This window comes from Engystomops pustulosus, chromosome 3 (assembly GCF_040894005.1).
Source record: "Engystomops pustulosus chromosome 3, aEngPut4.maternal, whole genome shotgun sequence".
NCBI lineage: Eukaryota > Metazoa > Chordata > Amphibia > Anura > Leptodactylidae > Engystomops > Engystomops pustulosus.
In genome coordinates, this window is record NC_092413.1 from 212,501,688 (window position 1) to 212,526,547 (window position 24,860).

General features: G+C 39.8%; 2 protein-coding genes across 2 annotated transcripts in view; both read right to left on the reverse strand.

Annotated features, from left to right (window-relative positions):
- The window catches only part of LOC140122939 (uncharacterized), a 360,094-nt gene that overhangs the window by 12,581 nt on the left and 322,653 nt on the right, over positions 1 to 24,860 (reverse strand). The gene's annotated exons all lie outside the window — the stretch shown is intronic.
- On the reverse strand, positions 8,947 to 18,665 carry LOC140122655 (cytochrome P450 2B4-like). The gene is made up of 10 exons (XM_072143758.1): positions 18,636 to 18,665; positions 17,889 to 18,085; positions 17,543 to 17,705; positions 16,773 to 16,922; positions 15,682 to 15,842; positions 14,419 to 14,595; positions 13,441 to 13,582; positions 11,981 to 12,165; positions 11,630 to 11,771; positions 8,947 to 9,647 (listed from the first exon to the last, which is right to left on the reverse strand). Exons 2-10 carry the CDS (start codon positions 18,060 to 18,062, stop codon positions 9,469 to 9,471), a joined length of 1,473 nt encoding a protein of 490 aa, XP_071999859.1. The 5' UTR covers positions 18,063 to 18,085; positions 18,636 to 18,665; the 3' UTR covers positions 8,947 to 9,468.

Genomic DNA, 24,860 nt, shown 5'->3' on the forward strand with positions numbered 1-24,860 from the left:
GTATAGCAGGAAATATTTGCAAACTGACCAGATAATGGGCACATTTACTTAACTGTCCACGTCGCAATCCCCGATCCGGAATGTCCAACGATCATGGATTGTGCTGCAATTCACTAAGATCGTGCACCAAAAACCCATGCTAAATACGGTGCAAAACAGAAATCAACTGTATCCGACGATAGCAGTCCGCGGACCCTTAGTAAATGAGCCCAAATTTCTCTCATTGTCCACCAAATTTACTTCTAATTCTCATAAAAAAAATGTAAAGAAAGTGTTCATTTTATTACGATAGACCAGTGACCATATCAAAAATTGGAGTTCACCAGGCGACACTTCTCGGTAAACTCCATTTTTTTTTTTCGACTGCTGTAGTGGTGGTGAAGGGATCTCTACTGATTAATAAACATGGTCATAAAACGTGAGAAACATAAAGTCATGAAAAACCGAAAAAGGCCCCATATGCAGTCTCAACCGCCCTTCAAAATCCAATACTAACAAACACCAAAAGGGCTTAGAAAAATAATAATTATACTTTATTCAGATAACAAAATAATACATATAAACAACTTCCTAAAGGGATTCCTGAAAGTTAAAATATAAGGGGAATCAAAATGTCCCAGATGGAAATGGGACTGACACAGATTACCTATGACCCCGCCTCCTTCACATGACCAAAAATGTGCCAAAAAAACATTTCAAATACGTATTATGCCCAAAAGTAGGAGGCTCCTGACGAAGCATCAGTGCGAAACGTGTGTCGGGTTGTTCCTGTTGGCCTTCCCTCTCACTGCCTCCGTGCCTTCTTTACAATGCCTTTGGGTAAGTGTGACCTGCATTTCTGACATTTACCAGTGCTGGATGGTACCTCCGGTTGACTGTGTTGTTTAACTGCATATAGGTCTATCTTGCCTATACTAGTCCTACTTTTGGACATAATACGTATTTGAAATGCTTTTTTGGCACATTTTTGGACTTTGGGGGCATGTGAAGGAGGGGGGGGGGGTCATAGGTACTCTGTGTCAGTCCCATTTCCATCTGGGACATTTTGATTCCCCTTATATTTTGACTTTCAGGAATCCGTTTTGGAAGTTGTTTATATGTATTATTTTGTTATCTGAATAAAGTATAATTATTATTTTTCTAAGCCCTTTGTTTGTTAGTATTGAAACATAAAGTCGTGACTGTTTGTATAACCATGTGTAATCCTCATGGTCATCTTAGGAACCAAACGATCAGCCATGATCTTATCCATAGTCAGATCTGATGGTTAAATGAGTAGGACATGGCAGGATATGGCCGGTGATAATTCATCCCTCTCAGACACCTAAAAATATCTAGTTAATAAACTTCATGAGAGCAATGAGAGAACGAGAGAAACTTAATGAGAGCAACTTAGTCCTCGTGATTGATAGGCTCCTGACTTAGTTATTACCTCTAGGAGGGACGTGTGGGGCTTTGATGAGTTGATCATGTGGATGTTACCAATAAACGGTAACGGTTTAGGTCCTGGAGGAAAATTCTGATACATGTTGTTATTCTTGTTGAAAATATATGCCAAAAACAAGAAGATAGTGACCAACAGAAATATTGAGATTGGGTCCATAGTGAATGGAAGTCTGCAGAATCTAGGAAAATACAAAATTGCACTTTTATTAGAAAACTTGTAAGAGACCGGGATTATAAATTAAAAACAATCATAACACAGATGTTATATGAAGTCAGGAAATGAATTTGTCATTTGAAGTGTGTTGTGAGCATCTTCTATCTCATGTAACTTTTGTACAGAGAGAGGGAGGAGGGACTTATTCTTAGCTTCTCCATTGACGTATGAGGAGAGTGTCTCAGTATGCCCAGACAAGTCTTACAAGATGATGAGCAATTTATAGTAATCAATGTGGATCTAAACCAGTAACATTACACATTAGACTGGAGTATCAAATATTTTAAATAGATTTTTATACATTTATTTGGACTTTTTGTTCTTAACAGGAAGATTTATTTAGCCAACTCCAGAAAGCTGCTGCCAAGCCAAATCAAATACAGTCAGTCCCTGGGCTACTTACAAGATAGGTTCTGTATGTATGTAAGTCAGAATTGTATATTTTATAATTATAACTAGTTTTTTCTTTCCCAGTGACAATTGGATTTTCCAAATGTTTTACTGTAATTGGACCAAGGATTTTCCATAAAGCTTCATTACAGACGCCTTACAGCTGATCTGGGACTAAAGTAACATCCAGAGAGCTTCACCAGAGGTCACAGTGGCCAGAGGGGTCCATCTGTAATGCGGGTGTCCTTAAGCAGGGGACCGCCTGTATTGGGATGCACTAAAAGAGACCTGGATGCTGATGACAAGAACACAGCTATTCCTCCTTATCAATGACTCGTCACAAAATCAAGAATCTGAGCCATTGTGTGAATTTTTGCCACCTGTATATAATAAAATGATAGCTAAGGAACCTGAATCAAACTTTAAAAGTCTTAAAGCATAAGGCAAGTAAGGGGACATTTTACCACCTTCATAAAAGGCAATTTTTTACATCATCAGATTTGTATTTTTCCACTGCTTTCTGGTGTTGTTAGAATTTTTTTCCCAGCCATTACCATTCAGGAACAATCAATATCATTATTTTGGACCCTCCACTATCAGATGGGAAGAGCACAGAACCACCCATATGCCCGCAGAGAGCAGTATAATGTATTACTTGTCCCAGTGCCCCCTGTCTAGTCTAAGCCTGTGGGCAAGCATGTGATAGAGTACAAGGTGGAGTTGGCCGATTCATTGAACATTTGTGGTCATTTGAATATTTCCCCAATTTCACATTAATCTATAATGTTTTGTGAGATACATCTGTTTACCAGAACTGTGTCTCTATAGACCTGTAGAAGGGGTTAATGAACATTGACTACATATCTCTATAGAGAAGCCATGAATTTCCCCATAGCAATAGTAGAAATAGTTTCGAAGGGAAAAAAAAAACAGACTTGTTTACTAAAAAAAAGCAGCTAACCTGACATGCTGTGTGTGGAAAGTTGTTTACCTCTTTAGAAGAGACTCAATGTAAGTCTATCAGAGAATGCTGTTTGTGCTGAAAAGTCTTCTCTCCTCTCCCAGTAGAAAGTTTATAAAGAGAACATCCACAGTCACTAGGGTCCTGCACAGGGCCGGTTCTAGGCAAAGTGGGGCCCTGGGCAAAACTAAAAGTGGGGCCCCAAAATAAAACAGTCACAGTCAGCAAGAGGCTCCTTTAGTATCGTAAAACAAACTGTAATATGGGAGAATTTTATAGGAGATAGATAGATGATAAATGGTCAGATTATAGGAGATAGATAACTAGACAGTTGATAGATATATAGACAGGAGATAGATAAGAAGCATCCTCACCCGGTAATTCAACCAAGGGGTATTAACCCTTTCACCGCCCGGCATTTCTGTATATTTTGTCGCGTTATTGACCAGAGCAATTTTAACAATTTTGACGTTCAAAAATAAAATCGAAATTACAACAAAAAGAATTAAAGTAAACTGCAGCAAACCACATATTTTCTGAAAGCAGACACTTGCCCCATTTTCAAAATTGCATTAAAGAGTTAGGCACCTTCATGCAATTTTGATTCAAACTGAAACATTTTATAAAAAATACTTAAAACGTGACTTTGATGGCAAAAAATGTGCTCCAGAAAATATTTACCTTCACATCTCCTAAATGTAATAGATGGACATGAGTAGAGTTCACAAATGTCCCATATTGATATGTTCACATAAATAAATCATCATAATATCACTAAAACTGTAATAACTAGCTAACTGATTTTCAGCTACAAAGTTTAAGACAGTCACATCCTGCAAAATATATCAATAAAACAGAAAAAAAAGTTAAAATATGTACAAATCCAGAATAGTTATATAAAAAAAATATACTTTCCTAAAACAGTCAGATGTGAGGAGATTATACAGACCCCACAACAAAATCCACAGGGGACACCAAACAATTTTTGCAGAAAATTGCACAGATCTATCATTCCGCCAAACCAAATGATTAGCATGAAAATAAGAAACAACATATGTCTATAAACTTTCCTAATGTGAACCCACTCCATTTACCGCTCAACAAAACCTCAGAAAAACCCATGAGTGATTTCCGGTTCATAAATATTTAGTTACACCATTTTGTTAAAATTTAAATCCTCTTTTATTAATTATTACCATTTAAAAACAACAGTATGACAGTATAACTTTAGAGTACAGTAAAAGGTAGGTTATCCTCAGGAGTTCCACTAGTGCCTCCCCACATCACAGATCAGCAGGTAAATATTATATATCAGGATGTCATGCCATACATCGGCTATTGGAAAAATATCCAATGTATGGCATGACATCCTGATATATAATATTTACCTGATGATCTGTGATGTGGGGATGCACTAGTGGAACTCCTGAGGACAACTTACCTTTTTTTATTCAGGTATGTTGTCCATTCTTCCTTATTATTACATGTTAACTTCCTGGTGTCTACAGTGTTAATGTTATATTTAAGTATCCTGGGCCTACCAACTGTGGTTAAAGGTGGTGGGAGTGTAAGAATATTTCTCAGTAATGTAGATGTGCGCCATAAATGAGGCATATGGATATACCCTAAATGTTTGACAGTCGAAGATCCTCCCTGATCAGCAATGAGTTGATCCCTTGACTCTATGAAGTTCAGGAAAGAAAGGCAGTGACGTCCTATGCAAAATCGTCCAATGCTTTCTCTGTTAATACTAAGAAAACAATACTATCTCCACTTTAAGGCACTGCAGGGGGTGGTCATGACTTACCACAGAGTGTTGAGATCTTCTCTGTTGCTCAGGGTCTGACGCTGGGAGTATTTAAGCTTGTGATGACATCACAGGTGGAATTTGCCCCGAGCAGGTCTATAAACATGACGGCTTGTCTCTGATTGCCTTTAAAGCTTTTACAGTTGTCATACATTTCATTATTACATCAGTTCTCACTTCCATTCATTATCATTGCGCTTTAAGAAATATAGTAGTATTACTACTAGTATTAGTAGTATTTATACTAAGCATTGCTCATAGTCATAACACTTTTTAATTTTTCCATTTACAGAGCCTTGTAACCCCCACCAATTATATTTCTTAGCAATAGAATTTGTGAATACCTCTCTTATGACATGACTTTTATCAACAATGATAAAAATATAAATTAGGATATATGAAAAGTTGTTCTACATATGCTCTTTACAGGACAATGCTAACCCTAAGAATAATTACACCTGAAATGCAGAAGACAAACGTAACCATTCCAACACTGTTGAGATTTGACAGATCCAATAATGGGGCTCATTTACCAAGGGTCAGCGGAGCACATTTTCGTCGGGTTTCCCGACGATTTCCGTTTTGCGTCGCATTTAACAGGTTATTATGGCGTACGCAATCGGATTTTGGCGCATCGGCGCCGGCTTGCACGCAACACAAATCGTGGGACGGGCCGTCGGACAACCCGATGGATTCAGACTACGGGCAAGATTTAACATTTCAAATTGTGTCACAAGACACACAAGACACGCACTTATAAGCACCGGGAAGAAGAAGGTGAACTCCGGCGGACCTCGTGGAAAGCGACAGATGCAGGAACTCGGGCGCACGAGCTTCGTGAATCGCAGCGGACTTCGTCTTCATCGGACCGTCCGGATCAGAGATAGCGACAGGACCAGGTAAGTAAATTTGCCCCAATGGGTGACGGTCCTGTCGGGATCCCGCAGTGTGTTGTCGAGGATTCGGGTCCAGCGCAATTCACTAAGCTCATTCGCCCGAGTTCCTGCATCCGTCTCTTCTGCGCCGAGGTCCGCCGGAGTTCACCTTCTTCTTCCTGGTGCATGTGACTGCTTGATCTTGCGACACAATCACGTTTTTAAATTCCACGGTTTTGTCTGAACACGTCGGGATGTCCGACGGCCCGCCGCCCGATTTCTGTTGCGTGCAAGCCGGCGCTGATGTGCCAAAATCCGATTGCATGCGCCAAAATCCCGGGGCAATTTGGCACTGAACGGAAATTGTCGGGACACTTTTAACATTCTAAATAACCTGTATTACAACCCCTGCTAAACTGTGCAAGTGCCATTGGTACGACTCATGCACAGTAAGGCCACGATTCTGTCCCGACTTCACTTGCAACATTGCAAGATGATGCTCCGGCATGGGATCTGTTGATGTGAGTCCAATGTACCTCTTCGGACTCTAAGTCTTCTTCATATGTAAAGACTTTAAAAAGGTCGATTTGGGACCCTAAACCACAGGTCCTTCACATGTCTTCTTTAAAGGTTGGAGAGATGGTTGATAGCAGCTTTGTCTGTGTCTGTGTAGCGGGCAGCAAAGCTGGATTTCTTATTGAAAGAGAATGAGATATTCTTGCAGTTTACCTCCCACCACCACATGGACACCAAACCTCACAAGACCATGGACAATGGTGATGCCATTTGTAGAAAATAAAGCAGACTTACTTTTCTAAGTTAGAAACTTGTATTTCTTCATTGTATTCATGATGTTTGATTTCATTTTTTGATTTTTCTTGTATTTAATGTAATAAATCTTATGGTAAATGTAGTTGCACAAGTTGTAGTAACGTGTTACTGCTTATTACTGTAATTTTACATCATCTTGTATTGCACATTCCTTCTATGAATACAATCACGTGCTTGAATTTCCTGTAAGACTCTCGTGACCTTATTACCTACAATAAGCGTCTCATGTAATTACCTTTCCCCTATCCAGCTCACCTGTATTATATCATTCTCAGTGTTTCACGCCACACCTCGCATCACGACACTATGAAGATCAGTTATACTAGGATTGTAAGAGCAAACATTGGGCATTTGTATTATTTTGTGAAAAATAAGCAGTATTCATCATCAGATAACATTACTTTGTGAAGTGAGCCAAGTCCAAGTGGGTGAAAATTATTTACTATAATAGAAATTCAGGTGAGATCATAAAATTCTGATTGAGTGCAGGAAATATTAAGGGGTCGTTACCAAACTCCTCTGTGATGTAGCTTCACGGGTGATTACACTGTGCATGGACACTTCCCCCCTCCCACTATGTGAGATTACAGCAAGCAGAGGTAGGGGAAAGGGTTCTTGCACATTGTAACAGACTGTGAATCTTGACAGTCACGGTGCCTGGATCTATGACTGTTTCTGGTTTATCATGAAGGATTTTGACGGTACATTTCCTTTAAGTCATAACCAAACTCTACAAATGTGTTACCTTCATGATCGTACTGACCCAAAGAGTAAAGCGTGGTGTGGATTGCATAGTTATAGTTTTAATAACAATAAAGGCCAGAGAAAATGGTGCAACTCTGTTTTTTCCCCAATTTTACTACATGTGCAATTTTTTAAATGGGTGGGCCCCTCTTTTACATGAGTTGCCCATGTGCCTTTACTGCTACTTACTTTAGTGCAGTCTGCAGACTCTATGTAGATATTTGTACAAAGGTACATGTACATTCAGAGACCTGTCTAATGGAAGAGATTTAGTGAAAAATGACCGACCCCTTTAAGCTGCCTTGTTTATGGCACAGAGTAGTAAATGGTGCCACTAGAAATTACATTTTGGCTTGTGGAAAGAGTGGAGTGAAAATCTGAAACGCAAAAAATGGAAAAAATAAACTTGTCCTGAAGGGGCAAATGGGATCACTGGGATCTGAATTTAATTGTATGCACCTTGAGGCTACTTTCACACTGCCGTATAGGGGAAGTATATATACGTACTCTGTAGATGGCAATGGGAGCTTGGCGCCCTACGGGAGCGATACGGTGCCACACACTTGCGGCACCATACCGGTCTGTAGCCGGGAGAAAGATAGGGCATGTCCTTTCTTTCCCCGGAATATTGCGCTGTACCCCATGTTTCTCTATGGAGAGGGGCAGGGTTGAGCGGCGCTCATCCCCTCCTCCTCTCCCCGGCGCCGACATGTGCCCGGCATACTACGGTACGGCAGGCACACGTTAGTGTGAATGTAGCCTGAGTTTGTAAAATTAGCAGATTGTATCATTAACTCTGGTCCAGCATCACCTCTAACATCACCTCTGGGCCTCCACATAGCAACGTAGGCTGATGGGAAGCACCTGCTGGGTCAGAGGTAAGGACCGAAGTAATAATGAATCTGCTATTTCTTACCCTACTTGGGGTCCTTCAAATGTTTTTGAAAAAAGTCTCAGCTTTCACATCTGGATAAATTTCATAACTCAGGGAACACTGCAGAAAACTAGACAGCGGAGAACTTCAAAGGAGCAAAAATATTCATAAATGAGCACAAGCACCTTGGACAGTCTCAAAAATGTAAGAAAAATGCGAGCCAAAAGTTTGATACATGGGCCCTAATGATTATATATTTACAGTACAGTAAGGGTAGAAAATGGCAGTCTGGGGGATATTTATCATAACTTTTGGGCGTTGCTTTGCACAGTTAATAGATATGTCTCTAATTTGTGACTTTTTTGGGTGCAGCCTAAAATAGGTCACGTTGTGGTCTTGAGTGCCTGTGCTGTATTTGACGTAGTGAATGGCTGTTCTGCAGATGTTTGCACTGCATCTATCTTTATTTTGTGCCTAAAAAGTTGCAAAACAAAATGCAAAAACTGTGTTTCCCAAATGAAAAATTAACTGTATGCAACATGAAAAAATCCTTCAGCACATCATCATCTCAACATTAAAATTTCCTCAAATAACGATTTCATCGTTTTCTATAGGACCATCTCTCCTTGTGGGATTATTGTCAATCTTAATGTGCAGATATAATAATATCATCAGACTCCATTTCCTACATTATAATAAAAAAGCCAAAGACTCATTTCAGCAATTTTTTTTTAATTTTTTTTGTCTGTAACTTTTAGTCTCTGCACTTACAACAATATGTAGTCTGGACATTGTACATGCAGTTAGATTTTTTGTGCAAACATGAAGCTCAGAATGTTCTATCACAGCTTTTTGAGGGCCAAGTCTTTATGCTAAGCCTTCGAGGGACGTGTCTTATGTGCCACCGGTGTTGGGACCCCAGATTCAGGCTTCTTGGAGTGAATTACTGTGAGTCTTGTTTGCAAATCTCTTGTAAAAAAAAGTCCCAGACTATTCAGAGTTGGATGAGGAGAGAATCCATTTGGCTGTTGGGTTGGATAGTGCTGTACTGAGCAATTCAACGATTCCTTGGACACAAAAATCAAGGTCAAGTTTTTAATGTATTGTGTTTTATTGTTTTGTAAAATTCCTCAAGACTTAATATTACACACAGCATGAATGTTGTTGCACTTTGATTATGTACTATGTAATTTTATAAGTTGATTTAAGAAGAAAGGAGATAATACATATAAGATATAACGGTAATGGTGCCTGGATCTATAAGTGTCCCCGGGTTTATCATGATGGATTTTGATGGTAGATTTCCTTCAGACCCTTAGATATTGATCATTTACAAGCAATTGCACAGATTTCATAGGGTAATGGGGCACTAGTTAACCCTGAGCCAGGGGTGAGGTCCAGCTTTGCCCCCGGTGGGGCCTGGAATGTGAAGTTCTGTAGAAGGGTCGTGAAGAACAGGAAGAGCTCCATTTTTGCCAGGGTCTCTCCAGCACAACTTCTTTTACCTGGATGAAATAGAGATGGACACTATTCATTTATGCTTCAATCATTACTGTGCCCTTATCTGTAATCGCCAGTGCCTGCCCTGATCATGCACCTCCACTTGTGCGGAACCCAGATACACTAATACAAAGGCAAGTGCTGTAGCTACCCTGATTCCTTGAAAATAAGGCTTTCAAGCTTAGAAATATAAGGCTTCCCCTGAAAATAAGATCTAGTGGTCATTGCTACATCTCCCCCTTACCATACAGTAGCATTAGTAGATCATTTAGATACTGCAAAAGATTGGGACATGAGTTAAGAATTCAAGGGGTTAAATCACTGACTGTTGCGTTGCAAATGCTAAAAGCAGCTACCTGGACAAGAAGAGGTCATTGGAGGAAAGTTCTATTGCATAACATGAGAGATTGGGGCCAATGATTCCAATACAAATGAGTCACAAGAAATTCATCATGTGATTCAGAGTTTGTAGAGTTTTAAGGATGTTAAGAAGTTGTTGACATGATGTTACCGTAGATTGTTTTACATGGAAATAGAGTCACAAGACTTTCTTGATGGAATTCAGATGCATGTGATGGCAGGACTACAGGATATTAACATATTTTCATCTTTTTTGTTCATTAATAAACATATATTCTTGTTAATGGAGAAATAAGATCTAGTGACTCTTAAATAAATAAATATAGGACACTGTCTTCTTTTCGGGGAAACACAGTATTATACTAACCATTCTGTTTGTTGGAGGTTCATGTGTTTGCACCCTGACCGAACTGAAAACGGGCGTCCCTAATATTTATGACACGTGAAATCTTCTATTTGGACAGAGGAGCACAATTCATGAGGTGAGATGACCACTTTACTCTACCCTGATGACTGAGGTGGCTTCCATGGGGCTCATTTACTTACCCGGTCCTGTCGCGATCCAGCAGCGCGTTCTCCATGGAGGATTCGGGTCTTCTGGTGATTCACTAAGGTCGTGCGCCCGGTGTCCACCAGATGTAGCTGCTGCGCCGAGGTCCGCTGGAGTTCACCATCCTATTCCTGGTGCATGTAAGTGCGTGTCAAGCGACACTTTTTTTTGTAAATAGCGTGATTTTTCCGAATCCGTCGGGTTTTCCGACAGACACGCCCCCCATTTTTTGTTGCATGCAAGCCGGTGCCGATGCAACACAATCTGATCGCGAGCACCAAAAACCCGTGGTAATTCAGAGCAAAACGGTAAAATTTTGAAAACCCGTCGGAAAAACGCAATTCGGACACTTAGTAAATGTGCCCCAATGTGCAGGTTGTCCCTTAAGTTTCCCCAGAGATCGTCCCAGGAGGAGGAAGATGTGTGCAACACCCATTGTTAAACAGGGTAACACAAGTTTGGGGTTGTATGTTTTATTATAAAAAACTATTAACTAGACAGTATGATTTTAGTGTCCAAAATAGCAGCTAACTCTTCTTCACGTGCTATGACATTTTACATGTCCCAAATACAAGTGTGATGTGAGTTGGATGCTAATGATGATACACGTTATTCCTAAAACTTCGTGCATCGGGTGCTTGAGTAGGTTACTATACTATCGAATTTTCAAGAAAACTTGGCACTCCTTATTCGATTTATTTTTAAAAATTGTTGGTAAGTGAAAATTAGACAGCCTGATGAAGGTCTGATGTGTATAGACCGAAAAGTTGCATGTTAAATGTGGATTGCTACTCTAATTTTCACTTGAATAAAAACCTACAATTTAAAAAAATAAACCAAATAAGGAGTGCCAAGTTTTCTTGAAAATTTGATGTGAGTTGGACACATCCCAATCACTTGTGTGTAAGGGGCCTAACTGTTTTCATCACCAATTTCATGGAAGTCTCGGAAAACCTTCTCTCAACGTTCAATACTTTGGTCATACATCATTCTCTACATTCACATGTTCCTTCTAGTGGCCAACAGCAATGTACATAAAAAAAATAATTAAATACAAATTTCTCTTTTCTCTCTTACCAATTGAGAATGGGATGAAGGCCTCGTTCTTCTTGAAATTTCCCTCTGAATCGAGGAAGTGTTCGGGATAAAACTCGTATGGCCTCTCGAAGTAACTTTCATCTCTAAGCACCGAGTGCAGCAATGGGATCACAGTTGTGCCCTAGTATAAAGTAGAATTATTAAATAAAATAAATAAAGCAATAAATAAATAATCAATTACAGGAGCTCAGACGTGTGTGCAATTACATCTACATGTACTTGGAGCATTGAGTAAAAAGGTAAGTTCCAAGGGACATTGCCATATAAATGTCTTATAATGTTTTTAAAAATTTTTATAAACTTTAATAGAAGTGACAAATCTGTCATCACCTTTGGAATACAATAACCTCTAAAGGTTATGTCTCTTATTGTTGCATGTGGGACATTTCCAGGTACAATATCTCCGAATCTTTGAATTTCATGAATGACGGCATCAGTATACGGCATTTGCTTCCTATGTTCTGTTTGTGGTTTAGCAGATCCCATAACATTTTCAATCTCCTTTTGAACTTTTTCTGATCAAAGAGGAAAAAGATAGTTATGTTACAATACAGAGAAATCCTTTATGGAAGACCATAAAAATTACATTTACAAGTATATAATTCAGTATTCTAACAAATACTTTCATTGACTTGACCATCTAAGACCATTCAGTCTATGTGTGTAACTTTACTCTTTTACTTTAACAGTTTATAAAAGTAGGGGTTGTCCAGATAAGTTTTATGAGGTAAGGGGCAGTAGTGTGATTCTCTTGCAGTGGTCCATGCACACTAACGTATGGTGGACGTATATATATGGCCGCAAATTTACGGCCACATATACGTCCCTCATAGTTGTCTATGGCACCCGGGATCACCGTACCATGTTGTGGCCACAAAAAAGATAAAGCGTGCTCTATTCTCTATACGCGTCCGAAGTGTGCCCATATGGTTACGGCCGCATGGGCACACATAAGTGTGCATGAGCCATTACTCTGTATACTGCAGCCTCTTATACTTCCTTGCTGAGTCCCTTTAAATGCGGATACTATTACTACTACTAGTATTCAGACTGGGGGTGGGTTTCTGGGGAGATGACTAGTGCGGCTTTGCCTCTAGTCTGCTCTACAATAACAACTCATACAGTATGTATATATCACTTGTATATGACATGTAATTTGCAATGTGAATGTCTTTTCCATTTATTTTATTTTTAAGAACCTAATTTATTACCTGAATAAAATTTGTATTAATTTGGGGCATCTGTGGTTCCCATTGCTGTACCACAAAATAGATTTATATTTATTATCTGCATGTAACTATGATTAAGAGTACAGGCGGTCCCCTACTTAAGGACACCCGACTTACAGACAACCCATAGTTACAGACGGACCCCTCTGCCCACTGTGACCTCTGGTGAAGCTCTCTGGATGCTTTACTATAGTCCCAGACTGCAATGATCAGCTGTAAGATGTCTGTAATGAAGCTTTATTGATAATTCTTGGTCCAATTACACCAAAAATTTTGAAACTCCAATTGTCACTGGGGCAAAAGAAAAAAAATTGTCTAGAACTTCCATTATAAAATATACAGTTTCGACTTACATACAAATTCAACTTAAGAACAAACCTCCAGACCCTATCTTGTATGTAACCCGGGGACTGCCTGTAAACACATTATTCAGCAAATATTTTAAAAAAAATTCTAGCTCAACCATATGAAATAATTATATTGCATACTATATGATGCTTAATGATACATAATTAACATAATGATACATAATTAATTGATTTCACCAATATTAATCCTTACTTTGGATTTCTGGATATTTTATCATTAAGAGTAATCCCCATCGCAGAGTGGTTGAGGTGGTCTCCATTCCAGCAGCGAACAGGTCAGACACCAGTACGCCAAGGTTTTTGTCATGATAGTATAACTTAGATTCAGACTTGCCCTTCATTATATGAAATAAGAATAATTGTGCTTAGTGATAATTATACAGAAAAGTATGACAAAAATAATAAAGACTATTGTGTACTCCTAACTTTACCAAGAAGATTAGTTAGAATACAAGAACTAGCGATATCTGTGTAATTTACATCAACAATTAAAGCACTGGATGCATAGATGAGAAAATTTAAGGGGTTGTCCGAGACAATGGTGACCGAGAGGGGGCTGCTTAAAAAAATAAACATTTACTAACTTCCTGACTCTCTCCCTGCATCCTTCCTGCCATCGCTCCGGCCCGTGCCCAATGTAAAAAAGCAGGGGCTCAGTCTGCATTCCGGCCAGCTGAGGTGGCTGGCCGAGCCCACCCGTCCCTATTCCCAACGCAGTGTATGGGGGACGGCTAGGCGGGGGTGGCCACCTTGGCTGGAAGCTGAATACAGCGCAGCTTCCAAGCCCCTGTTTGTCCGGGGCACGGACCGGACCGATGGCCTTGCGGGAAGCCGGGAGGATGCCATAGTTCTTTTTTTTAAGAAACCCTCCTGGTCACCATTGTTTTTATATACAGTTTTGGACAACCCCTTTAATTCAGAAAACCAATATCTCTCCCATGGATGTGGCAATAAAGATGAGAGCCACTGCCACTCCAAATAATGGAATTTTAATTTCAACCTGATGCATCCTATACACCCCGACATCTGAGGTTGAGTTGTAGGATGGGTGGTGGATAGGTTATGCAGAATAGATGGCCTTTCTAACCAACAAAAGTTGTTAGATTCAGATAATTTTTTTACATACACAATCCTATCACCAACCTCTTTCATACCACAATATCATACCTACCTCTCTTTGCTTAGCGAGAAAGACATCAATGAAGCTCCTCTGATTATTCACATCAAATTCTTCTCCCTTCTTGGCAAATGTGGCCATGATAAATTCTTGCATTTCTTTGTAATTTTGCACCACTGTTCTGTGACTCCCCGGTAGCCATCCAATCAGAGTGGGATAACTGTTATACAGCTCCATTGGAAAAAAAATAAGTACAATTATCTAAATGAAAGTTGATATAAGACATAAGATATAAGACAACATAAAACCTAATCTCAGATGTCTGGAAGATCATCAGCTCTCGCTATTACATGCTGAGTAAATCTTCACTGGTCTACCTCCATATTCTTTGCTGCTTGTAATTACCGGTATGTTTTTTTGAAAAACATACACTTAAGGAGAGCTAAAAACCAGAGAAGGAACTCCAAAAACATCCTATCAAAAATGTAGTTTTCTTCATTTCCAGAAAGATGTACTGACCATTAGTGATTTTTTTCTTTAAGTGGAACTTCACGTCCCATAGTCAAGAACTTCTTAAACATCCTCTGTCTTCTTTAATAATTTTAAAGCTACAAAGCTAATTCTATGGAAGTTGATGGTGTTATATAGATAAAGGTTATTACTATTATTAATGTTTTATACATATTTTTTGAAGAGAAAAACAGGGAATTCAGAACTTCTAAAACTTCTTATTCTTTATCAATCCATCTTAAAATATAGTCGGGTCGAGGAGGGCAGAAGCTGTAGGCGCACAACGAGACTGGATATAAGTTTTCTCCAAAAGGATTTATTTAAGATAAAGGGAATAGGTCACAGATCATCACTCTTTATCTTAAATAAATCCTTTTGGAGCAAACTTATATCCAGTCTCGTTGTGCGCCTACCGCGTCTGCCCTCCTCGACCCGACTCTCAGACTCCAACCGGCCTAGTCCCCTGCATTTGGAGACCACATTGAAGCTCCGGCTGCCACAGACCTTTGACATTGCATAATAACACTGGAGTTGTGCCTTGTTGAGCACAACTCAACCAGGTGAGCAAACTACTCAACCATACAAAATATTCACAATCCAACAATATTACCCTATGAGCGCTTTTTGTTTCCACTATTATCCTCCATCTAAAAATATAAGGTGTTTAGGTCCATGTAAACGGCAACGCATTTCAAGTCCAATGCACTCTTCATCTCGAGAAGCCAAAGGGATTTGGATCTTTTGCACAGATAATACACACGTGGAAGTTCTTTGTATTGTATCTATGACTTATACAGAATAACTTACCTTGACCATTAAACTTTCCAGGTACCTGATATTTTCATTAATTAAATTCATGAGCTTCAATATTGTAGGGTCATCGTACTCAAATCTCTCATCCAGCAGTATGGACACGATTATGTTGGCTACTGCAGTATTGAGGACAACCTGGTTATCAAATGGTTTTCCTAAAATTAGATTGAAAGGTTTCAATTAGAAATTGTTGTTGCTTATTACCGAACAAAAAAGAATGTGAAGATTGGGAGAGCATGTAACCAATTTTCTCTTCACCCCGAGCTATCTACAGTATGCAACAACTTTTATTATATCTCCAATGTCACGGATGCCCCTGCGATCCACGTCTCAGATGGCAGGCACACCCGTGCCCCTCTCTGTGGTGGTGCCCCGTTATGAGTCCACTCACCTCTCTGCTTTCCTGCTCCCGTCCCACTGATTGGTGCTGGCCACTTCCCAGGTTCCCATAAAGACCGGCGGTTCCCTGCATTCCCTGCGGGATCTTTGAGCTACATGCCATCGAGAAAGCTTCCCTCCATGATTGTTGTTTCTGCTCTGACCTCCCATTGTGACCCCGGATCTGACCCTGAACTTGCTCCTTCGCTGCCAGCCCTGACCTCCTGCTCCGTTCCTGATTCTGCACCATTGCCACCTGTCCTGACTGTCTGCCTGTCCCCCACCTCGAGACTGCCTAGCGTTCCTGTATCTCGACCTTGTACCACCGAGGACAAGTTGCGCCTGTGGAACGACCTGATGGCACCACCGCGCAGCAAGACCATCCTGTTTTTCAGTGGGCTCTGGTGAAGACCAGGTGGCACTTGGATAACGATCCCAGGTGTCGGCTTGTGTCACCGGCCGTGGTGGTCCAGGGGTTTCACTACCCCAGAAGCCTGACATTCAACATTATAATTAGAAATGAATGGACCTAAATTTTCTATTCGGTGGCATCCTGCGCAACCCAGATTTATTGCTAGATTGCCGAAGTGGACACTCCTGGCCAATCAGAGCCATGGCTAGTTGCTACAGTTGCAATCCATCAAAATGTTTAGGGTACGGGTTTGGGTTCACTCATCTCTGATTATAATGTATTGTAGTGCACTCACCTTCATAAGATCTTAATTTCTGCATCAAGATCTCACATTCTTCCGATATTTTATTCTCTATGGTCTTCTTCCCCATTCCAAAATCTCTTAATGTTGTCAGAGTGAATTTTCTCATCACTTTCCAGTTCTCTCCTTGAGAAACGATAACACCTAAATGAAATAAGAGTCAGTTACTCCATTAAGTGATTTATTTACACTAGTAATATTCAGTAATGCTGAGTAATGTCCTCCATGCTGCTCCTGGTGAGTAAGAGATGTAAGGAACAATAATTCCCACTCCTACTCTTACTCTGTAGAATCTGCCATTTGCTGTTTATGACAGAAAGCCAGGGGCTAAAATTTAGAGGGTGCAGAGTTAGAAGTGGCCATGGAGCCTAGTGTGGGCTCATTATAAATGTAACCGAACAGTCAGGGGTCTTGTTTCAAAGTGGACTAAGTGGGCCCAGGAGCTTCAAGCTACGTCTATACAGACTTCATATTTGCTAGTAACCTCCTTATAGTCATGTGAATGTTTAAGTTTGTACAGAAAGGATCTTCTTTATGATATTAACAACTGCCCAAATAAGACACTCCCAGCATTTATAGAGGTGCAGGGAACCTGCAAAGACCGAAAAATAAAGTCAGATTTATAACCGGTCATTTCTGGATCTGCTCCCTCATCTGTTCCTGCAAAGCAACAAAAGCACCAAGTGGTCCAAAAATATAATTGTCCATCACTGTTGATAATATCGACCCATCAATCACTAATAATCAGCTGAAGAAACATTTACCATTTCCTTTGGTTGTTTTGGAGAATATCGCTGCTTCCGGTCTTCCAGAAAATTCCTCGGCATGGTTGACCAGAGCGTCTTTCACCACGTCATAACCGCACAGGACAACAAACCTATCCTGTCCAAAATGGATGCTAAATACCGACCCGTACTTTTTTGACATCTGAAATTATAACCAGATCATAAGAAGATAAAAAAGCAAAATAAAACCTAAAGATTACACATTATAATATAACTAAAAGGCAAACTATTTTATTCTGAACACACTAAAAATACAAAATGTTCCAAAAAAAATACAAATAACTGTAAATATAATTCCTTCTTCGGCCTTTTGATCATTTATTACCTGTAGAAAGGATGTTTGGGGCTTTGTTGTGCTGATCATGTGGATATTTCCGATGATCGGTAATGGTTGAGGTCCTGGAGGAAAATTCTGGTATTTGCCATTTTTTCGATTGTTGAAAAAATGAACCAAAAATAAGAAGAAAGCCACTGACAGAAGAATTGAGACCGGGTCCATGGCAAACAGGATGACAAAGAAAACTATAAAAATGCAAGATAAGACATGTGTAAGAGAAATAGTTAAACAATAAAAACATTACTAAGTAAAAACTCGACAGAAATGGACGAACCGATACTCCTCTCACCGATCTCCCAACACTCCAATCCGAATTCCACTTTCTGCTCCTAACTAGACCTACAGGAAAATCTAGGTATTGCATTCTCAGCCAATCAATGGCTGAGACAGATCATTGCTGTGGCCACTGATTGGCTGAACAGGTATTTCCTGTGCACTGAAAAATGAGCAGGAAGTCGAGTCCAGCATCGGCACAATGAAGAGACACAAGGTTATGAGCGGAGGTGTACCTGAATACAATTTGTACCCCTTTAAGTAACTGATTGAAGAGGGAGCCAGGAGGCCATGACTCTTTAGATATAAGTATTTGCTTTCTAGGAATATTTTACCCAGTATGAGGCAGTATTGTAGATAATATGAATGTCTAATATTTGGCCACTATAAACACTGTATTTGATAAGTTAGGATCTCTCACCAACTATGAGTGGCCCCTTAAGAGTAGACTCAATGACTTACCTTAGAATGTAGACGACTTCTCTCTTCTGCCTCTCGCTCTATGAATGATCTGGGAGATCGGGTATTTATAATATATGACCTGTGACTCACTCGGGGCGGGCCATGAACATTGTGTATAATGTATAGATAAGATTATCTTTCTGCTTCGCTTTAGTTTGCTTGTCATCCTAGTTGAATAGTTATTTGTACATTATTGCATCAGTTCTTGTCTCCACCTCCTTCATCTTCCTTAACCCCTTAAGGACCAAGCCACTTTACAGCTTTCGAACCAAGCTCCATTTTTTTTTTAATCTGACCAGTGTGGTTATAATCTTCAAATGCATTAACATATTCAAGTCATTTTGAGACTGTTTTCTTGTCACACATTGTACTTCAAATTAAAGATGATATTGTTTTATTATGGGAAAAAAATGGAAATTTGGCAAACATTTCGAAAAAAAATCTACATCAAAATTCTAAATTCTTTGCTTTTCAGTCATAGCACCAAAATAACTTCATAACTAACATTTCCTGAATATCTGCATTAAGGCTACATTCACACTGACGTATGGAGGACGTATATACGGCCAACGTATATACGGCGAATATATGTCCTCCATAGATGTCAATGGGCGAACGGCACACGTGCGGCACCGTACCCCTCCGTACCCGGAAAGAGATAGGACCTGTCCTATCTTTGTCCGTAGTACGGCGCCGTGCGCCATTAATTCCTATGGAGAGGGGCGGGGGTGAGCTGTGCTCACCTCCTCCTCCTCTCCCCGTACACTGCCGTTGCCCGCTACGGTACGGGTGGGCAACGGCAGTGTGAATATAGCCTAAGTTGGCTTAGCTTTTTATGCATCCTCTTATTTCTCTAGGTTGTTATGGGGTTTAGAATTGTGGGTGCAATGTTTTATATTTTTTATGAAAATCACCAAATTCTATATATACAGGCACCTGCTCATTTTTCAAGTAAAACTCCATAAATGACCCCACTATGGACATTACACCCCTCAATATATGAGAAACCTACTTTAAGAAGTTTGCTAACCCCTCTAGGTGTTTTACAGGGGTTGAAATGAAATGAAGGTGAAACTTACAATTTGTAATTTTTTTGCACTATACATTAATTTTGGACCATTAATTAAAAATTTACAAAGGACTAAATGAGAAAAAGCTCCATAATGTTTAATACCCAATCGGAGATCTTATGAACTCTTTCTTGGGGACGATAAGAAAATCATTCATTGTTTATGAATTTTTTGTTGGCCGCTCACTGTACCATCAAAAAAATTTTATCTTTATTCTATGGGTCACCATGATTACGGCAATATACATATAACATTTTTATGATTGACTTGTTTTGCAGGATATAGAACTCATTTGGTGAGAAATTACCTTGTTTTGCATCACCATAGTCTAAGAGGCATAACATTTATATTTTTTTGTATAAGCGCTTGTCTTTTGCGGGACAAGCTGTACTTTTTATTGGTATCATGTTCGGGATCTGCTCTACTTTCGGATTATGAGCAGTTTTATACATACATTTAGCAAGATCTCTCTCATTACATAAAAACACGATGAGCTCACGATAATCATACATGTGGGACAAGTCAGAGATGTATAAATGTCAGTATTATTTCGTATTTGTTTCTTTAAGCAACCACTCCAGCAGTGGTGGTCGTATCCAAGGACAACTACCTAATTTCTAGAGGAAACATGGCAACATTTATAGGAAATTATCTTTACACAGGTAGGTTTTTATGAATAACATCAAAGAAATGCATGTAAATAGAAGAATGGTTAAATTAAATGTGAATGACCAGATGGGAATACCCCTTAAAAGGAATAATTAATCCCTCCAGTTTAAGGACTAAGGGTCCTACAAGAAGGTGTGGAGATGCGTGAAGAAGGTGTGCTTGCTACAGCAATTGACCATTCAATCTTAATTGTACACCATTGCAACCAGGAATCCAGATATATCAGGAGGTCAGAACCTCCCAGTGTATCCAGCGGTGCCGGAGAGCAGGAACTTCATCACACGCCAATGTACGAGTGTCAGTGTATGGCAAATGTTCCCCATTGTGTGGGGAAATTTTAATCATTGTTATACATTTGTCTTTGGTTGTTCTCAATGGTTGCATCAATTCTCACCTCCGTCACATTTATTTTGTTCACTCTTCAGGTCAAAAAGTTACTGAATAAATGTAGGATTTTCACTGAGCATTGCTAATAGTTTCTTTAACCACACTGTAAATATTCGGAGGCAATGGTGAGGAAGGACACCACAAAATGAGCATGACATATGCCCCTCAGCATGCTGGTCTGGCCATGATCATGGTCCTTCTCAGCCTTGCCACACACACTGGGCAAGGACTAGGAATGGATAGTCCCATTAAAGTATCCTCGTTTCTCCCACAATGGGCCATCAAGAGGCAACATCCTATGATCTTCATCTGGTTAAATGGAATCAAGTTACATTGTATTGTTCAGAGGTTGAGAGGGCTCAATTGAAATGTTCTTTTTTTTTTTAGAATTCAATAGTTATGTCTTGTCCACTGGTGAGATTTGAGGCCACTGAGTCCATTTTGCCGATACAGCTAACTGTTTGTATGCTAAAAGATTGATTTTTTTTTCTTACTTCATCCTCTATATTCTTTCCTCTGTTTTTCATGATCTTCTGATAGGGAACACTGTGCCCAAACATTAAAAAAATCTGTTACTCATTTACTGTGTTATGGCAGGGGTGATGGACAACCCCACTGCAGTCCCTTTTTAGTGCTAGAAATATTTTATGTATTTCTATTAAAATAAGTTAAACCTGACTGATCTTTCATGTGTATGCACAAGTGGTAAGGTATATCTGTTCTGTGGATGACCAATAATGCACTACGAACCCCTTTAGGATAAAAAAGTGTGTGTATAGGGTGTTAAAAGAGTGTTTTGCACATTCATACATGTTTCTCTTTTAGTGAAGCTTGATAGTATGTATAAAGATGATTTATTGTCATAGTACTCTACAATGTAATGTCCAGCTTATGTAAAATCCACCACTCAGAAGATCAAAAACTTCTTACACTCTTTAGAAGTTCCAAGAAAAAAAGAAAGACAATGGGGCAGATTTACTTACCCGGTCCATTCGCGATCCAGCGGCGCGTTCTCTGCGGTGGATTCGGGTCCGGACGGGATTCAATAAGGTAGTTCCTCCGCCGTCCACCAGGTGGCGCTGCTGCGCTGAAGAGCATCGGAACGCACTCAAGTACGCCTATTCCTGGTGAAGGTAAGTGCAAGCTCCGCGACACTTTTTGTTTTTTAAATGCGGCGGTTTTTCCAAATCCGTCGGGTTTTCGTTCGGCCACGCCCCCCGATTTCCGTCGCGTGCATGCCGGTGCCGATGCGCCACAATCCGATCGCGTGCGCCAAAATCCCGGTGCAATTCAGGGGAAATCGCCGCAAATCGGAAATATTCGGGTAACACGTCGGGAAAACGCGAATCGGGCCCTTAGTAAATGACCCCCAATATGGTTGCCACATGTGTAAAACCTGATTGGGATTAAGATACTTATATTTTAGTGGAATTGTGCTCACCGTTTTTGGTTGTACAGTCGGTACAAAGCGTGAGAAAGCTTTGGCTAGGGTTTGCTTTGTAATACGCGTTTCGAGCCCGGACTGGGCTCTTCCTCAGTTACATAAAGCAGTTCTTTAGAAGCTGCACCACCGATACACATTGTACTACCAGACCAAGAACAAGGGTTGTGCCATTGTATATTCCTTGGTATTGCAATGCTTTATTTAGTTTTATATTGTATTTAATATAACAAATCTTATGGTAAGAGTTGCACAAGTTGTCATTGTATATTTCTTTCATTTTACATCATCTTGCATTGCACATTCCTTACCACAATGAGTATAATCACGTGGAAGTATTTCCCTACAAGACTCTCGTGACCATATCATGTACAATAAATGTCTTGTGTTGTTAACTTTCCCTAACCAGTTCACCTTTACTATTATATAATCCTCACTCTTTCTAACCACACCTCTCGCAAACCTATGGAAATTCTACATACAAATAGTGAGAATTTTCTGCATTTTGAGTAAAAATAGAGATTATCATCACAAAATGACTTTGCTCTTTGAATTGAGCCACCTTGGACTACACAAAAAAATAGCTGCTATAGTAAAAAAAAAAAAAAAAAATTACCCGTATATACTCGAGTATAAGCCGACCCAAATATAAGCCGAGGCCCCTAATTTTACCACGCAAAACCTGGTAAAGCCTATATTTTTTACTCGAGTATAAGCCAAGTTTGGGTTTCAGCACATATTTTTTGTGCTGGAAAACTAGGCTTATACTCGAGTATATATGGTATATTTTAAAAAAAATTATAGTTAAAAGAATTTGAAAATAGGTGAGATCAAATTTTCAAAGTCTACTATTTTCACATTAGATTACCAGGGCAAAAAAAAATGGAAAAAGTCAATTCTATTCCCACAATGAAAATCTGCCTTCAAAAACATCTTAAAATTAGATTCACTTTTTGGCTGAAATAAGCCACTCTAAGTAGCTGGATGGGCCACATCATTACTGTGTGATATAGAACCAGAGATGCGAGCAGATAAAGACTTATACATGTACTTAGGTGAGGGCATTTAAAACATAACTTTGAATCAATAATTTAAGAGTATAAAAAGGGAAGCAAAAGACCACCAGGTACATACTAATTCTTTATATAGCACACACAGATTACGCAGCGCTGCACTAAGCATGCCAAATTGGTCCCCATCCCCATGGGGCACACAATCTAACAGTATGTTTTTGGAATGTGGGAGGAAACTGGAAGACCCGGAGGAAACCCACGCTAACACGGAGAGAACATACAAACTCTTTGCAGATGTTGACCTGGGCGGGATTTGAACCCAGGACCCCAGCGCTGCAAGGCAGAAGTGCTATCCACTCAGCCACCGTGCCGCCCCACATCATACTGACTGTGGCGATGTGGTTATGTACCTGGTGGTCTTTTGCTTTCCTTTTTATACTCTTAAATTATTGATTCAAAGTTATGTTTTAAATGCCCTCCTCTGAGTATATGTATATTGAATTGGGTTGGTGACTCTAATTAGCTGTCTATGAGTGCCTTTGGCAATATATGATTTCAGGCTATTAATCCAGATAAAGACTTAGAATGACAGAATTAGATGTTGCTCTGCAGCTCACATTCCTAACTATATTTCGTGAACAGCCCACAATCTCTGGTTCTACAGCACAGAGAAAAGTCATTCTAGTAATTCTTCTTTAAAATGACACCAGAAATATGGTTCTAGGTACTTTAGAGGCCAAGAAGTATTTGTAGTAATGCTTCCCTCTACATAATTTCGTACCTTACCTGACCCTCCATTCACCCGTCCGATTGAACAAATAGCCCGCAAGTAGGATGGACAGGGAATGGTATGCACTTCTTATCCCACTCTTCTCTGTAACCACAAAACTGGGCAAGAATAGGACTGGCTCTTTATTTTTTGCCTCAGTGCTTTGACACGATTCGGGGAGACACCGGGCCACATTTACCACAGCTGGTATGGACCAAAACAGGTATACAAGCAGTAATTTTTTCACAATAGCGACTTCTCCGACCCTCTACGCCAGTTGAACATGGAGATGGAGATGCCAAGTGGGCAGACGCAGGCCGAATTGAGTTATTCTTACCTCGTCTTTAATTCTGCATGGTGCCTCACGTGACTTCTAAACCACTGCATATACACATAGTATGATGCTGATTGGACCAGATGTAAGGACTGAGGTGTGTATACATGTAAAAACCATCAATTATTTTTTAATTTTGTTTTATCATTTTGCATAAAAGACACAAAATTAAAAAATAAAATATAATTGTAAATATTATCACTATGGTACAACATATTGATAATGTATACATGGAGCACAATGGGGATCATTTACTAAGGGCCCGATTCGCGTTTTCCCGATGTGTTACCCGAATATTTCCGATTTGCGCCGATTTTCCCTGAATTGCCCCGGGATTTTGGCGCACGCAATCGGATTGTGGCGCATCGGCGCTGGCATGCACGCAACGGAAATTGGGGGGCGTGGCCGAACGAAAACCCGACGGATTCGTAAAAACCGCCGCATTTAAAAAAAAAAATAAAAATCTGTTGCGGAGCTTGCACTTACTTTCACTCAGCCCGAACCGGTGAACTCCAGTGCATTCTGATGCTTTTCAGCGCAGC

Bases quoted from the DNA above. Each gene is read 5' to 3' on its own strand.
- LOC140122655 (XM_072143758.1), bottom strand. From the start codon at position 18,062: ATGGACCCGGTCTCAATTCTTCTGTCAGTGGCTTTCTTCTTATTTTTG. The intron at 16,923-17,542 runs GTAAATGTTTCT...TATTTCATTTAG, and splicing joins CAAAACAACCAAAGGAAATG to GTGTTATCGTTTCTCAAGGA. The intron at 11,772-11,980 runs GTGATGACAGAT...ACTTTATACTAG, and splicing joins GAGGTTATTGTATTCCAAAG to GGCACAACTGTGATCCCATT.